The following is a 15,898-nucleotide window of genomic DNA, read 5'->3' as shown; positions in this document are numbered from 1 at the left end:
GCCACTTTCTGCTTTATTTCTACAGAAACTGTTTCTGACAACTTTTTAGCTACATCTCCTCTTCTAAAAAATCCATTGTACATTGTACTTGTTGGTGGAAATACTTTAATAAAACTAATTCCTTAAAGTTTAACTAATTGAATATACTCTGGAGTTATTTTTTTTGCAGGACTGGAGCTTAAAAGTATTTTAAAACATCCCATTAGTTAAATTTTCATTCATAATCGTGCTGAGCTTTGCTGAGCTTGCTTGTGCTCAGAGACATGACGAATGTCTGTTTCTAATCTTATTAAGCTTAAATTCACCTCTGGGAGAACTCTAGGAATTAACTATAGTCTGTCTGTAACTTTCTTTTTTTTCCCTCTTTGTCCCAGACCACGCAAGTATGAGGCCCTCTTAACATCTCCTTAGTTGGTTTTCCACCGAGATGGGCTTTCTCAGTTACAGAAAGTTAATGGGGAGAGGTAAAGCACAGCAGGGTGCATTTGTGTGCCTAGTCGGGAGCCTAGTGTAGAGCTCTCTGTGCATCTTCATCTGCTCACGTTTTACTCACTCCAGAGATACTCAGTTAACCCAAAACATGCAGTTTTGCTGACTGAGATATACATCTAAAATGATTTTAACTTCTAATCTGTTCACAAAACTCTTTCACAGTGCTTTTCATATTGAAGAATGTTTTAAGCCTTATCTCTGTCCTTCACCGTTTTAAGTGCATGTGGACAAATCAGCAAAGCATATTCTTCTGAGCTGGCTGGTGGTGAAGAAGAATCACACAGAATCCCAGACTGGTCGAGGTTGGAAGGGACCTCTAGAGATCATCTAGTCCAACCCCTCTGCTCCAGCAGGGACACCCAGAGCACGTGGCACAGGGTGGTAAACTTGGAAGGAGAAATAAGAGACTTTCAACCACGGCGAGTGTGTGGAAGCTCCCACTAGCAGTGATATGAGGAATGTACTGGAAATATCACTGCCATTGGTGGTGATCACCCAGACTGCAAAACTGCAAGGAAAAGTTAGTCACTTACGGCATAATCTTTTTGAGGATACGACAGATGAGTATGCAGTAGATTGGGAGCAGTTTTGTTGTATTACTTCTGTGTTACAGAACACAGAAACAGTAATACAGTAAAACAGTAATACCTCTGAGATGAGCAAGACACCTTAATAAGCTTAATACACCTTAGTAAGCTGGCAATTGATTTTGATTTTTTAAAAATATTTTAATTATAGGTAATATTTAGCAAAGTGCAAACACAATTTTTCGAATCTCTGAGTCATTCTCAGCTCTAAGGGCATTTCTAGTAAGTTAGATAAGTGACCCACATGTCAGTTTGATAGTAGTATTCTGATTGCATATAGTGAGAGCCACACGCTCAGAGGTTTCTTCCAGTATACCAACCCTTGACATGGCCTCACAAATATTCAGAGACTGTGAGTACTAAAGATTTTTGAGGAATATCAAAAGACAGTCTGCAAATTACATGTTTGTAAAACAACATGAGGTTGTTTTTTAGATAAAAAGTATTCAGATTTTTTTTCCAAATCGGTATCAGTCAGTACAAAAGTGTTTTCCCGCATGTATCGGTTCTGTCTGCGGTACGCTATCTGCTCTCCACCCCCTTGGGGTGTATGGCCAGCAAGCACACGCAGTTCCTGCCTCCTCGTTGCCTTGTTTGAGACGGGAAGTCCCCGGCTGCCCCCAGCCTCCCGCTCCGCCCCGGCCCCGTGCGAATCCCGGGGGCCGGCCGGCTGCTTTGGCACCTGCCTGGCACATCTGGCTGCGCCTTTGGAAGGGGGCATGGCCACCGGGTTGATGAAATGCTCTTCTGGTTTGTCAGCAATGAATCCTCACATGTGTCTTCTGAATTTCTACTTGGAAAACTTCACTACTTGTTTTGTCCATTTGTGACGTGTTGCAGGAGTTCCTGTCCAGCCAAGTACACTAGATGGGAGAGCTACGCTTGAAAGCATTTTTTTTTTACGGTTCAGTATAAAATAACAGTATTTCTTAGTGTCTTCGTTTTTCGGAGATATGACTAAGAATTAAAAAAGTGCATTATTTTTCTGTGATTGCTTGTTATTAAGTATTTGTTGTGTCTCATATTGAGCAGAAAAGAGGGAGTCCTCAGCTACATCTCTTACAATTCAGGAATAACATAATGTAGATGTTTGAAACAGGAAGTATAAAATTCTGTTGCTTTTAATAAAGTTAAAACTTCTGTAGGTTTCTTCTTGTTCATATAGGCAGCTACCTCTGCATCTCAGAATCCAACAGCTCATGGTTTTCATGGGTGCTATTTATTATTAAATAAGGTAGCAGAGAATACAGTAGGTATGACCAATACCTAGTTAGGAGTTAGGAAATCACTTTTTTACTGACATACCTAATTAGAACTTTCTATTTAATCCTTTTTTGGTTTAAAGACAACATATCATCTAGTATATGATAACACCCTGTCCACCAAAACAGTGGTAGTGAAATGACAAGAAGTGAAGGCTCTCTGTTTTCATAAGTGAATTAATGCCCAGCACCATGTAACTCGGAGTACGATGATCGGAAGCACATCAGGAAACAAACCATTCAGTTTTCAGATGTCAGAATAGAGTACCCAAGCGCTCTGCTCAGTGTATCAAGCTCTTACAACAGTTTTTCCTTTTTTTTCCTGAACGGTGTGCTTCAGCGCAAGATCAAAAAAGAAGCAGATGCGACGTTGAATTTTCTATACTTTGGAGGCGGGGGAAAGCCAAAGTAATAACAGTGATGATAACAGGGTGAGATCCTGATCCTGACATCTGTTCTTTGTGACTAAGCCACACAGATGGTCATGTAAGCAAGGCCGTTTCCAGCGTTCAGTCTGAGGGCAGGATGGATTGTGAAGCTGCTGTCTATACCGTAACCAGCCACCTGCAGCACTGTAGCTTAGGGAGTGTGTTCATTACTGTAGTTGTCACTGGTAAGGTCACTGCTAATGCTAAGTAGTCATTGCTGATGCTGCTCTCTGCCTTTTGTTTGGTTATGTCACCGTTGTTTACTCAAATACACTGATTTGACAGGCAGGACACTCTATTTCATCGCACTGCACTGTTTGCTCTCGTGTTTGAAGCAGTGTGTTTGACTACAAAATACAGTAGTGTGGTCTTGAAAAGGTAAATTTGGTGGTAGTGTGTACCTGAGGTGCCGCTGCCCTGCTTTGACACTGCCGTTGGAGCATCAGTGTGATGGGAAGAGGTGGAAAGGGGTTTGGCTGCAGGAAGCTGGATGGTTGGGGGACTACAACCCCCCCAGGGTTTGCAGGCCTGGGGATGGGGTGCTAAAGGGCTGGGGCTGCAAAGGTGAAGGAAGTCTGGGAGGTGCCTTCAAGAGGGGAATGCAGCAAAACGACAGCAAAAACCCAAATGTAAAATAACCCCTCCAAAATCCCTATCTGTAAGCAGCTGCGCTTGTGAACGACTCTGTGAAACTACAAAAAATGCTGTCTTCCTTGTCAGAAGATTTTGTTTGTGTGTGAAGGGGAGAAATAGGAGCAAAAATACTGGATGAGGTGTAAGTTACCACTGATGACAAAGGTTTAAGAGTGTGTTTGAAGGAGGTAAGAAAACAAATGCCTGGCAAAAAGACTTGAAATGTGTGCCCGATTCCTCATGGTATCTTCACTCTGTCCTGTCTTGTGCCTCTTCAACAGGAGGCTCTCTATAGCACTTCACTTTGAGTAGCCTCTTGCTAGATCTTTTGGAAAGTGCAGTTATTTACTGGGATTACTGTTGTTTGTTTTTAAATTGCGCGGCCTCTTTCAGATCTGTAGCATGAATTAATGCAGTTCTCTTGCCTGCAGTTCACGCTGGTCAGGCGAAAACATCCAGCCCATGGACGACTCATCAAGCTGGGAACAAACTAAGGGAATTCTGGTTGTTTGCTGAAAAGTGGCTTTTCTTAGGCACTTCATTTTCTTAGGCTACTGTCCTCATGCACACTTAGGAATGAGACTAAAAGCGCTGGTGGCAGTTGCTGTTCTTCCACCTTTCCCTCTATCTTGCATACAAATTCCTGCTTTTCTTCAGAATTTGCTGGCTCAGTTTCTTAATCCCTAAGAAAGCTGTAGCCCTTATGGTTAATACCTTCCTTTTGACCTTGGGCCACTTCAGAAGACAAGGTGTGACGTTGGATGCAATTTAATCATCTTAGACATTGTCTGAGATGTGACAGCTGCTAGTTTTCTGGGGAGTTTCTACCTGGATTTTTCATTCCTGTTCGAGATACGGCAAAAACTTGATTTAGTTTCTTCTGGGGGAATTTTTACTTAGTTAGCTCTAGAGATTTCAGGCACCCGGGACCATTTTAGGTGGCAGAAGGCACAAGGGAAGAGAGAAGGTCTTATTTAATATTTTTGGTGCCTTGTATTGTTTACTAACTTTTTCAGTTTTTTGAAAATAACACAACAAAGAAAGTCTCACCCCACACTGACAGCCAGACTCTGTTTTGGAGAGTCAGAGAGCTGAAGCATTTCTCCTTCTGATTTTAGAAGTGTTTTCATATCATTTAAGGGTGGAACTTTTTGTATTTTTGGGGAGTTAAAATTAGATTCTCTTAACAAAGAATGCTGAAGCAGAGGACAGTAATTTATCTAACATGCTTTGCAGTTACTTCCTTTTGCCCTCTCTTCTCCTTCCCCTCTGCTCCCTACCATGAACTGTTGCCTTCCAGACATTTCTGTAAGTGTTTTATGTTCAGAAAGCCTGCCAGCGTACTTGGGAAGCACCTGTTACCTGCAGGAAAGCCGCCTCGGTATTTGGAATGAATTAAAGGAATGAGAAAAACAAACAGGCAGAGGATTCAGTCAAGCTGTTATACTCTGCTGTTCATTTTTATGTTGTGGTTTGATACTCGATACGTAAAATATTAATAAAACTAATTTTTCAGAAATATATCCTGTATTACTGCATGCAAATACCAGACTTTTGACTTCTTAGTGCAAACATTTAATTCGAGTCTGGCTAGTGGTGACATCCGAAGCGTGTGGCAGTGCTCACATTTTTTTCTCAGCTTAAGGAGCTTCCTGTGTGTTTTGGTAATTGTTTTGAAGGCTTTCAAAGCCACAAAAGGATGGATGTCTGATGAATGGAGAACATCATTATTTTTCAAGAGGGCAAATCGCTCTCTGATTCTTCATTTCCTTTTACACAATTAATCTGAAGTTATGGTGGGCACCCGGATAGATGCCAGAACGGCCACCCTGGACAACTGTCACTTACACAGTGGCTGTAGGTCTGGTGGCTGCAACCAGTTAATGTTAAAAATTGGTCCCGTGGGAATTCTGTTTCCACTAGGATGTGCAGAATCCGCTTTTGGATGTCTCACATCATGTGGGGAACCGGGGAAGATCCTTAGTGGCAGATAAAATGCCTTTTTAATTTATTTCTTACAACTGTGAATAGGTGGGAGAAAAGTTCAGGGCGGCCTTGTTTAGCTTTTTATGTCATAGGAGATGGCAGTATTTTGGTTCTCTTCTGGCCTGTCTTTATTTTAGGGCTTTGAAATGTTTTCACAGATGTACCCATGCCGTGTGCAATTCCTTATATAGAAGCAGAAAAAAAGAGCACTCCTATTAAAGAGTTTAAGCTAATCTCAATAAAACAGAGGGGAAAGTGGTACTTCCAGGAGGTGCTTAATTTCCATAGTCTAGTGATGTTGGTAGTGGCTGACCTCCAAAATCCCTATCTGTGTCTCTTACAACTTTTTCTTTATTTTTCTGGAAACCTCTGTTATCCCTAGCTGGACAAAAAATACTGTGTTTAGGGTTGTGCTGGTGAAAGGAGAACTGAAATTTTTCTATCAAGTTAAACTAGTGCAAAACACAGTGAGAAACTTCCAATTCTGATTTTAAGCTGTGCTTATTTTCACTTAGCTCAGCTGAACGAAGAGCCATCAAGCTAGACAGATGTGAATATGACTTCATGCAACCTTGCGCTCCATCTGAAGGAAATCCAAACTGGAGCAGCTTTTAATATAGTTTACAGCGAGTGGCATGAAGCAGATAGTCCGCACGTGTGAAAGAAAGCTTTTTACACGTTCTTTTTCTGCCAAGGTTTTCTTTAAGACCATTAATTATGCCGTTTGCGGATGCCTTGCAACATCAGACTGAAAACCTCCTGCAGCAGACGCATGACTTCCTTGTGGCTCCCTTTGGTGCAGGAAGAGGAGCCCTGGCCTCCCCGGGGAGCGCGAGCTGGGGTGGGATCACGGAGCGCTGGGTTCACCCAGGGATCACGGAGCGCTGGGTGGGTTCACCCAGGGATCACGGAGCGCTGGATTCACCCAGGGATCACGGAGCGCTGGGTTCACCCAGGGATCACGGAGCGCTGGATTCACCCAGGGATCACGGAGCGCTGGGTTCACCCAGGGATCACGGAGCGCTGGGTTCACCCAGTCGCTCCCGCTGCGGTAGCGGGAGAGATGAGAGCGTCATGGGGGAGTTTCAGGCATGAGCCAAGGGGTTGTCTGTGTTTGTGGAACAGGCGAGCACGTCTCCGAGCCCCTTCCAAAGAGGAGCTTGTCTGTAGAGTGGTAATTTAAGAACCAGTGTCTAGACTGCTCTCAGAAATTGTACACATGATATCTTCAGGACAAAACCATCCCAGTTAAAAAAAAAAAAAAAGCCATGTGTTGTGTTTTTAATATTTTGATATTTTGACTGAATTCCAGGGAGATCAGAAATATTTTGGCAATATTTGGCCCTCCGAACTATGCGATGAATTCCCAGAAGAATGCCTATGTCAAGCCATAGTAACAGTTTCTTTCTTGAATACAATAACCTTTAGTTTATAGTTCTAGTTCTGCATGAAATAAAATATGTATTTGTCAGTAACAGAAAACTTCCACTCTATGTTGCCTGCATTCATGTGCCTCTTCGTTTTATTAAACTGCTTATGAATGTTTAAGAATCTCTAGCATAGTATGATTAAGCTCTTGATTTCATCTAAGTAGTATTTCCTCTATAGATGCTAAAATTCTAATTTTGCAAGTTTGTTCTAAAGCTCTGATTGAATGCACAATTATGGTACATAAGGATTACTGCTCCAGTTTCTTAAGAAAATAAATGCATGTTTTCAAGAAACTGTAATTCATTTTTGTATCTTTTTAACAGTAAAAGAAATCAGTTGTTCTTGTTATACACCACTTGGCTAGTGTGTAAAACTGTTGAAAATATTACAGCAGTATAAGATAGGAAAGACAAATGATTTATTCTACTAAAGCTAGCTTTAATGAGCATTGGAATCTGAAGAGGAGTAAATTAGCCTTAGAAGGCAGATAAGTGTTTTTTTTTTTTTCCTGGTTTCTGTGTTTGAAGCTTTATGCTTTTAGTGGTGGAAGTGCTCCTTTAGAGGGGTACGTTTTCTTTCTAGTGTATCCACTGTGTTTGCCATAGCCTCAGTGGTCTTGCATCTACACCACTGAAGAGAGAAAGGAACAATATGTGTGTGCAGCTGTTTTTATTTTTATTTCTAATGTATACATGCTCCCTATAGCATGAAAATGTGCATGCTTTCTTGGGCCACATTTTTCTGGCTTTTCTTCCACGATTGATCCTGAAGCGCTTCAAAATCTATTGCAAAATTTGGCAAAATGAGTAAGATTCAGAAGAACTGTTTAAGATTTGGAGCCCAAGAGCAGTTTGGCAGTTCTTGAAAAAGATGACGTGTGGTGCTGAGTGGTTTTATCTAAAAACATATCTGAAGGCTCATGGATTTTTTTATCTAGTTGTAGATGTTTAAAAGCTTCTGTGGTTAGATAAAACATCAAGGCATATAGATAACGGTACATGTTTTGAATGCTTACTGGACTTCTGAAATAGCTGGAATATATCATAGTAGTATTTATATCGTGTATATATATATATATATATCATAGTAGTATTTCCATCACTTGAAGTTTTTGCAGTTTTATTCTTGCAGCTGCTTTTATTTTGGGGTGGCAGGAGGACATGTTCTTGTTTGAACAAAGTTATTGATCTATACTGGTATTACGAGATGAAGTGAAAACACCAGTTCCAATGGTCACTATATTCCCAAATGCATTTAAAGGATAATCCAAATTCTGGCTGTAGGAGACTTTGTTTGGATACTGTAATATGTGAACAGAACTTCCATTTTATGCCAGTACTGTTATGTGATAATCAGAATATGCTCAGTTGAAGGCAGTCTCTAAATTAATGTACATATTTAATCTTGGAAAGGCTGACATCATTCTAGGTAGCATGTAAAGTGTATCTATATGCCACTTACAATGGAAATGATTATATTAGTAACTTTTCTGAAAAGGACTTCTGTAGTCAGTTTGGGAGAGAAATATGTTATTTTAGAGGTTAAGTAATACCTGAAATGATGCTTTGGAGTTAGACAGATTCAACTGAAATGCTAAGAATCACAGAATGGTTAAGGTTGGAAGGGACCTGTAGAGATCATCTAGCCTAACAAGAACTTTTATTTAACTAGTCCAAGAACTTTTATTTAAATCACTCCTCCTCTCTGGTTTACTGTATACCTGGATGTCCCAGAGTGATTTTAGTGAGAGTCTGTCTCTAAGAATTTATAAACTCCCTATTTCCAGTATTCCTCTAAATGTTACAGATGCTCTTGTGTATTTCTGTTACCTATCAAGAATTTGCTCAGCCTGGGGTGTGATGTTTTGAGCTTTTAATTAATACTGTTGTTAATTGTTAGTGTTTCTAACACTAACATTCACAAGGAGCTGTGAATGCTCTGGATGGCCACCTTCGGTTGCCTCCCTTCTTTCTTGGATGAGAGGAAGTAGTTTGCCTACTGTGATAGCGATTATTAATAGTTGGAAATGTGTAATTGAAGAGAGATCTATAATCCAGTACTGTTTTTATGTTTATAGAGACAAACAGTTAGACATTCTTCACAGTTTAGAGAAGCTAAAACCTATAAAGCTTCTAGTAATTGTGAGCAGAGTGAACTCCAGCTTCACTTTTGTGTTCTTTGCAATATGGGAGAAAAACTGGCGGGACGGCATGCCATCATAATTAAACTGTTAAACATAGAAACTTGAAGGAAGAAGCTTGTCTTACCTGTTTGGGGAGTATCTGTCAGCATACTTAAACGAAATCCTGTTTTGAAACTGTATGCTTGTAATTATTAGCACATTCCTAAGCAGCGTAGCTATTTTACGATCAAATCATAGAGGTGCTTTCAAAACATATTATACAACTTACTGCACTGTAAACTGCACACCTTTTGTATTTATTTTCATTATTTCTATTTTTACAGGATTACAAAGCCATTGACATTTGCTGACTGTGTTGGTGATGAGCTTCCTTTAGGATGGGAAACTGTTTACGATCAGCAGATTGGAGTTTATTACATGGACCACATAAATAGTGAGTGGATGTATGATTATTTTTAGGAATATGAGCAAGCTGCTGTTAACTGATGGCAGTAACTTTGTTTCTGATAACATTGATGAGCTTCACATTACAGTGAGATAATGTTTGCCAGTCATTTCTTCCAGTATCTGGTTCCTTATCTTTCAAATGCAGGGAATACTCTTCCTCACTTTGTGAAGAACTGTAAAATCTTTGAGATGCAGTGTATAAAGCCAATATTGTTTTGTTAAGTCATCTTTTTTATCATGTATCCTTTTTATCATGCATTAAATGATAAGATTTTTATAGTGCACTTTTCTACTTCTTGCCTTTCCGGTGACCCGTGGTTTACTCAAACATCTTGAGAAACACAATGCTTTCTCAGAGAAAAGTGTTGATTTTTAATTAAATGTGCTATAAATTAAATAAGAAATATAATAGTCCCTCTTAAGTGTTGCATCCTTTCGCTTTAATATAGCGCAAAAAAAAGTAAAAAAAAAAAAAAAGATGACTTTTGGAAACTGAAAAGGAAAGATTCCCATTGTTTTCCCTTTTGGACCATTTCTGATCTTGGTATCTCCAGTGTCTGGCACATTTGCCAGTTCTACTTTTAAAGTGCTATGTTTTATCTTTAGAGCTTTGTGCTACTGCTGCTGTTACTGTTGTGTTGCCATCATTAGGCTTCTTATCACTAGCAAGTGAATGTTTTCAATGCTGTGGGAATTGGTAGTTAGCTAGGAGGGAGAAAAGAAGAAAGTGGCTATGTAAGCTATCACAGCAGTGGTAAATAGTGTAATCTGCAAAAACAACTTCAGTGCTATCTACTCAAAATCTAAATAAAAGTGTAATTAAAAAATAAAAGTGTAGAAATAGTTTTGGCTTCCTGCCATCATTGGAATTACTTACATATTGTGGTTTCACAATTACTTAATAAAAAAAAAACCCAAAACAGAATAACAAACATTTCCATGATATTGTTTGGCCCACAGAAGCACTTTTTGTTTTGAAATTAAGGTTTATTCTTTAATTAGCGATCTTTGTTTAAGATTTGTTAATACACTGATTGCAAGATAGACAGCCTAGACAATAGAAAGGCAATAAATACAGTTTGTTAGGTAATACTTACAATATTTCTGTTGAGAAAATGGTCACTTAATTATTGGTTTAATAATTACTCTGACAGAATACTAGAACAACTGACTAGAACTAGAACAATTCTTTAGTTAATGCTGGTTTAATTTTTTTTAAAAAGAAATTTACGTCAGTGTGTGCTATATGCACAAAAATATCACTGTGCATGAAGGCATTTTTTTTAAATCGAAACATTGGCATCAGCTTTGATTTCTTTTTCCTCCACTTTGCTTGTTTTTTTTTTAATTATTATTATTTAGTTTTTATTTTTTTAGCTTTGCAAAAGGCTTTAGGAGGATTCCTGTAGGCAATGGGCAGAACGTGAGCTCCCCTTGCAGTGCTCTGCCAGAAAGGACTAACGAAGGATCATCCCGTCACTAGCCAGCCTCTGATAGACACAACAGGCACAATTACACACTAAAGACACCTCGTATTGCTTTTCAACTTTTGTTATGACCACAGGCATCAAGTTCAAACTTACAGTGAGGATATTAATCACTGTAGGCAGGGCAGATCTGGCTTACATTTTTTTTCTGTGTGATTGCGAACAAAAGTGTTGGAGAGTGTCCTTGCAGAGAGGAACAAAATTCCCAGATTTCCAAATGAGAAGGGGAAAGAAGAAGCAGATTCATAGAAACAGGCCTGGGAAAGTGAAGCTAGCGCGGTTAAGAATTAAGCGGAGGTGGCAGATGAGTAAGAGACAGCAGCTTTGCAGGGGCAATGCTGAACTGAGTGAGCGGGATCAGCCTGCAATTAACGAGGTTGCAAAATTTGTCTCTTTCATGATAGCTAATTACTTGCAGCCCACAGATATTATCCGGAGCAGTAATTCAGCCATCACAGCAAAGTGAGTTTGTCACCCCTAGGCTAACACAGCGCTTGTATATACAAGCAGATATTCAGTGGGAAGGAGGAGGTGATATTGTTATAGCTGGCTAATCGTTACGCAAACAATTACTGGGAGCCTCGGTCCGTTTTTAAACTATGAATGTCCAAGGAACAAATGAAAACTACATTAGCTTTCTTATAAAGGTGGAAACTAATGGGTGGATAACTGACCATAGGTATCATGAAGTGGGGACAGGTTAGTGGCTGAGCACCTGCAGCCTTGGAGCCCTGTAGTAATTGGCAACACAGTTAGAAATGCCTTGGTTTCAAGAAACACTGTTAGAAAAAGCAAGAGACAGTTCAGAGAGATCCGTTTGGACTTAAACTCTTCGGGACCTCTCACACTTAATGCATCCTGTCCACATATCCTTGCAACTTTTAAGAGAAAACAGTAATACATGTAGTTTTTCCAAGCTCCTTGCCTGGTTTGTTTACCCAGAAGATAATAATAATATTTCCATTAATAGTGAAGCACCCCGGGGGCAGAACCTGGTGTAAATCTGAGTGGTGTATCCACCCCGATCTCCATCTCGTCCTGTAAGTGCTGCTCTGTTGACACCCTCGCTAAGCTGCCCCTGGCTCCCCGCCAGCCATTGCCTAAAAACCCTTTGGCCGCTGCCAGCCACAGAATTCCTTTCCCTCCTCCTCAGAGTCGTGAGAGCCTTTGAAGTCTCCCTGAACCAGTTGGGCATTCCCCACTGGGGAATAATATATTCCCCGCGTTTGTCTGGGACCATTTTTGAAGTATGGTAGGATTTTTATTATTTTATCATTTTTAATCTGCTGTAAAGGACCTAAAGGAACCATCATCCGACTTGGCTTTAGTTTCAGCTGTTACATGGCAAACTTGTTTTGAAATCCAGGGCAAAGTGGAGCCTCCATTCTCATAAAACAGAAGAAGACATCCCTGCTGTAGCAAAGAAGTGTTTCTGTCTCAGGAGAAAGCAGCTAGCTCTTGAGGAAGCTGGGGCAATCTTCCAATAAGGGATAAGTGTGATTTGCCACCTCTGAAGTGTGGTGTGGGATCTGACATAGTATTTAGCCCTGGCTGATTACTGAGATGGGAATTACCCATTTTCTGTTCATGAGGGGCCACTTACTGTGATGTGATTTTCCATCATAAATATTTATTAATGCCTGCCCACTTTCCATAGGGGAATAGCTATTTCAGGAATATAAAACTTGCACAAATTTCAAGATGAGTGACAGCAAGATGCAGCAGTGTTGCTTCTTCATTTCTTGAGTTAAATCTATTAGAGTTTCTTATTTCATTATAAACACTAGCCTATTGAATTTGCACTGCAAGATATGAAAATTAAACATAACTGGCTTCATTTCTCTTTGGCCAGAAATGATTCGATATTTAGCTCCCAACAGTGCTGCAAGTCCTGCCTCCGCTTTGAACAGTAACATTGCATTGGCAGTGACTGCTTGCCAGGAGAGCCACAACCATCAGAACGTAACATTTCCTTTAATATGAGGCTCTGTATGAATGTCCTTGTGTAAAACATATTTACTAGCTTGAGTATCATGAGCAGCATGAACAGAAAATATAAATTAATAATTTTTCAGCGTTTTAATGCATGTTTCCTTCCAAAGGGGTTGCTTTAAAACAATAGTTTTGTGAACTGGTATATACAGGAAGGATTTTGCACTGGAAGCCTGTTTTAGATGTGTGTTTGAATAAATTGTCCTAAACACTGAAGGAGAAAGCAAGAGAGTGTTTTTTAAGATAGGAAAGAAAAAAATCTACAAACGAAAAAACCTAGTGCTTTTGTGAATTTGGGATTGAAACGATGTGATGTGTTTAAGTTGTTCCTGCTGTCTGTAGAGTTGTGGGTTAAACATTAAGGCACTTTTTGCTTTCCTTCATGCTTCAGGGTTTTCAGATCTTCAGAATGTGCAAGTTCCCTATAGGGAGTGTAAAGCCAAAACACTGCTTTCTTTTGGTTTATTCCAGTTTGTGAGAAGAATAGAAAGGTCTTTATAATTAGATGGCCTCTTCTTATTGCTCCACTCCGCATCCTTCTTACCCTGGTCCAGGCTTGTCCCGGAGCCATGCTGTAGTGTTGGGCACGCTGCTTGTGTAGAGGCATTACATCTAAATTTTTGAGCACATAACTCATTTATTAATGAGTTGACATTGACCTGTGAAACAGACTTTAACAAAGTAATCTGTAGGTTGTGGGATAAGGCGTCTTACACATTTTTTTATGCTTCTTTCCTCAGAGCTCACACAAATCGAGGACCCAAGGGAGCAATGGAGAAGAGAGCAGGAGCGCATGCTGAAGGAGTATTTAATAGTTGCCCAGGAGGCACTCAATGCCAAGAAAGAGATTTATCAAATAAAGCAGCAGCGATTTGAACTAGCTCAAGAAGAATATCAGCAACTGCACAAAATGTGTGAGGATGACAACCGTTCCTATGCCAGCTGTGAGTTCACTAGTGTTTTCTTGCCTTTCCCGCCTGCCTCTGCCAGCAGATGCTGTAAGAATTTGAAGTGTGTTTTCATCACCCTGTTTTAAACCCAGAAGTGAGGTGTGACCTTGTCCTTGCTATTGAGGGAGTCCTGTTTCCCGTCATGACGGGAGAAATAACGCTTTTTTAGTGTTATGCTGTAAGGAATATATCTTAGCTAGCCTCTCTAGCCAAACTGGAAGCAGGCCATAGAGAAGCTTTGTGCAAGGCAAGATGAGGGCTGAATGTTGCTGGGCCAGCTACTTGCACTCCTAAATTTATGGACTGTTCCACCGTGGCCATGGGGGCTAGCTTAGGGAAAGCCTGCTGCAGTTACGTGACCAGTGTGTTGACTTCACAAAAGCGAGGAAAAGGCAGCGTCAGAGGCACTACGGCTAAGGAAGAATTATGCCATCCTTGTATTTAATTTAAAATATGTATCCTGATGTGATTTTTTTGAAGAGAATACTTTAAGAATATTTTAAAAGAAATTACTGTTTAAAGCCTTTTAGTTAATGTTTTAAAAATATTTCGTACTGATCTTAAATTATGGGAACCTATTTTAAAACATTGAGCTGATTACTTAGATGGTAACAAAATAAAGTATCATCATGGAGAATATTCATATTGTCTATTTCAGATTTCCATAGGCTTTTACACTTGTTTTTTGTTAATGTTACCGGTCCACTCAGGTGCTTGCTTATACATTTATGGGGTTCTGGACTCCAGTTGGATGACCAAAGATTGCCAATATTCCCTTCTCCATGCTGCTTGTTTCAATATGCTACACTAAAAGCAAGTGCACAAAATGTTTTCCTCCTGCTCTGTTTGTGGGTGCTGTCCTTGAGTCAGCGTGAGTGGGAGGAGGGATGAGCTCAGTGGCTGTGGGTTGGCAGGGAGGTGCCCCTGAAGTTTTGTGACTCACTTGTGATCACCACTGTAATAAAAAAAAAAAAAACAAAAAAGCTGCGAAAATCTTGAATTTAGAGAACTGGTCCGGGCATGACTACCGATTTTGGCAAGTTGATGCCTGCTTCACGTGACCTTGGTGTCACAAAGTGCAGATGTGGAGATGGGTTTCAAAGCAGCAGGCATCAGCTTTGCCACACCGTGGTGGGTGTAAGAGCACAGCCCCATTCCCTTGCATATCAGGCATTTTTCAGTGGGCTGTTGCTGACATGAATCTCTTCAGTCAACAAATCTTGGTTGCTCTTGTCCAGCCCGGCCTCTAGGGCCTCACTTCGTTTTTGGAGGCTTTTGCTTACAACAGCGCAGCTTGAAATCGTTGCTCGGCTCTAGATACGCTGCATTAAAAGATCTCTTGCCAGAGATTAATCTGAGGGCCTGTTCCCCACACTGTAGCTGCAGGAGGAAACTTTCCTCTGGGACTGGCAGGAGTTTGGTCTGACAATAGTTGTGTTACTGGAGTCCCTCTCGTGCCAATATGTCAATGTACTCGGAAAGCAATTAGCAACTGTTAGTTACACCAATTACGTGGGTCGGTAAATGTTGCCATCCTTTCATGAAAGCCAGGTACTTCTAAGCAGTGTGTGGTGCTACTATACACAGTTCCTTTTTGTTGTTGCTGTTTGGGGCATTTATTTATTTATTTATTTTTAGGCAGACCAAAGATAATTCTTAAGTTGCACTTTAGCACAGAGGATTATTTTAAAACCCAGTGACTTGTAACACAAAGAATGAATGCAACAGTCTGTTAAGTAGTACTCCATCTTAACGAGTGTGTTTGTTACAGTATTTTACATTATTGTTTTCTTATTTTTTCCATCTCTTTAGCATTCTCTGGCTTTTCAACTAATACCAAGTATGACCCATATCAGATTAAAGCAGAGATAGCCAGCCGTCGTGACAGAGTAAGTACGCTTTTTTAATGCTCTAAAATATAAGTTGCGGGGCGGGGAGGAAAGGGGTCCACGTGCCTGTGCTTTTCTTCCTTAGTATTTACAATTTTGGTGTTGCCTGCATTTTTCAAAACAAAGTGCTTTTCTACTCTGAATTACTGTCCCATTTAAGTGAGTCTGTAT

General features: G+C 40.2%; 1 protein-coding gene across 2 annotated transcripts in view; it reads left to right on the top strand.

The window, feature by feature from the left end:
* WWC3 (WWC family member 3) overlaps positions 1-15,898 on the top strand; it is an 87,781-nt gene that overhangs the window by 25,711 nt on the left and 46,172 nt on the right. For both annotated transcript variants that reach the window (XM_088520228.1, XM_088520227.1), the window contains exons 2-4: positions 9,286-9,395; positions 13,629-13,832; positions 15,651-15,727. In XM_088520228.1, the coding sequence (XP_088376354.1) occupies positions 9,286-9,395; positions 13,629-13,832; positions 15,651-15,727 (391 nt within the window). The remainder of the gene's footprint in view (positions 1-9,285; positions 9,396-13,628; positions 13,833-15,650; positions 15,728-15,898) is intronic.

The sequence above is a fragment of the Tinamus guttatus genome, unplaced genomic scaffold (genome assembly GCF_059628265.1).
Source record: "Tinamus guttatus ecotype Peru unplaced genomic scaffold, ASM5962826v1 Tinamus_guttatus_pri_ptg000083l, whole genome shotgun sequence".
NCBI lineage: Eukaryota > Metazoa > Chordata > Aves > Tinamiformes > Tinamidae > Tinamus > Tinamus guttatus.
Note: the sequence above shows the minus strand (reverse complement) of the source record. Positions and strands in the feature narration are given on the sequence as shown.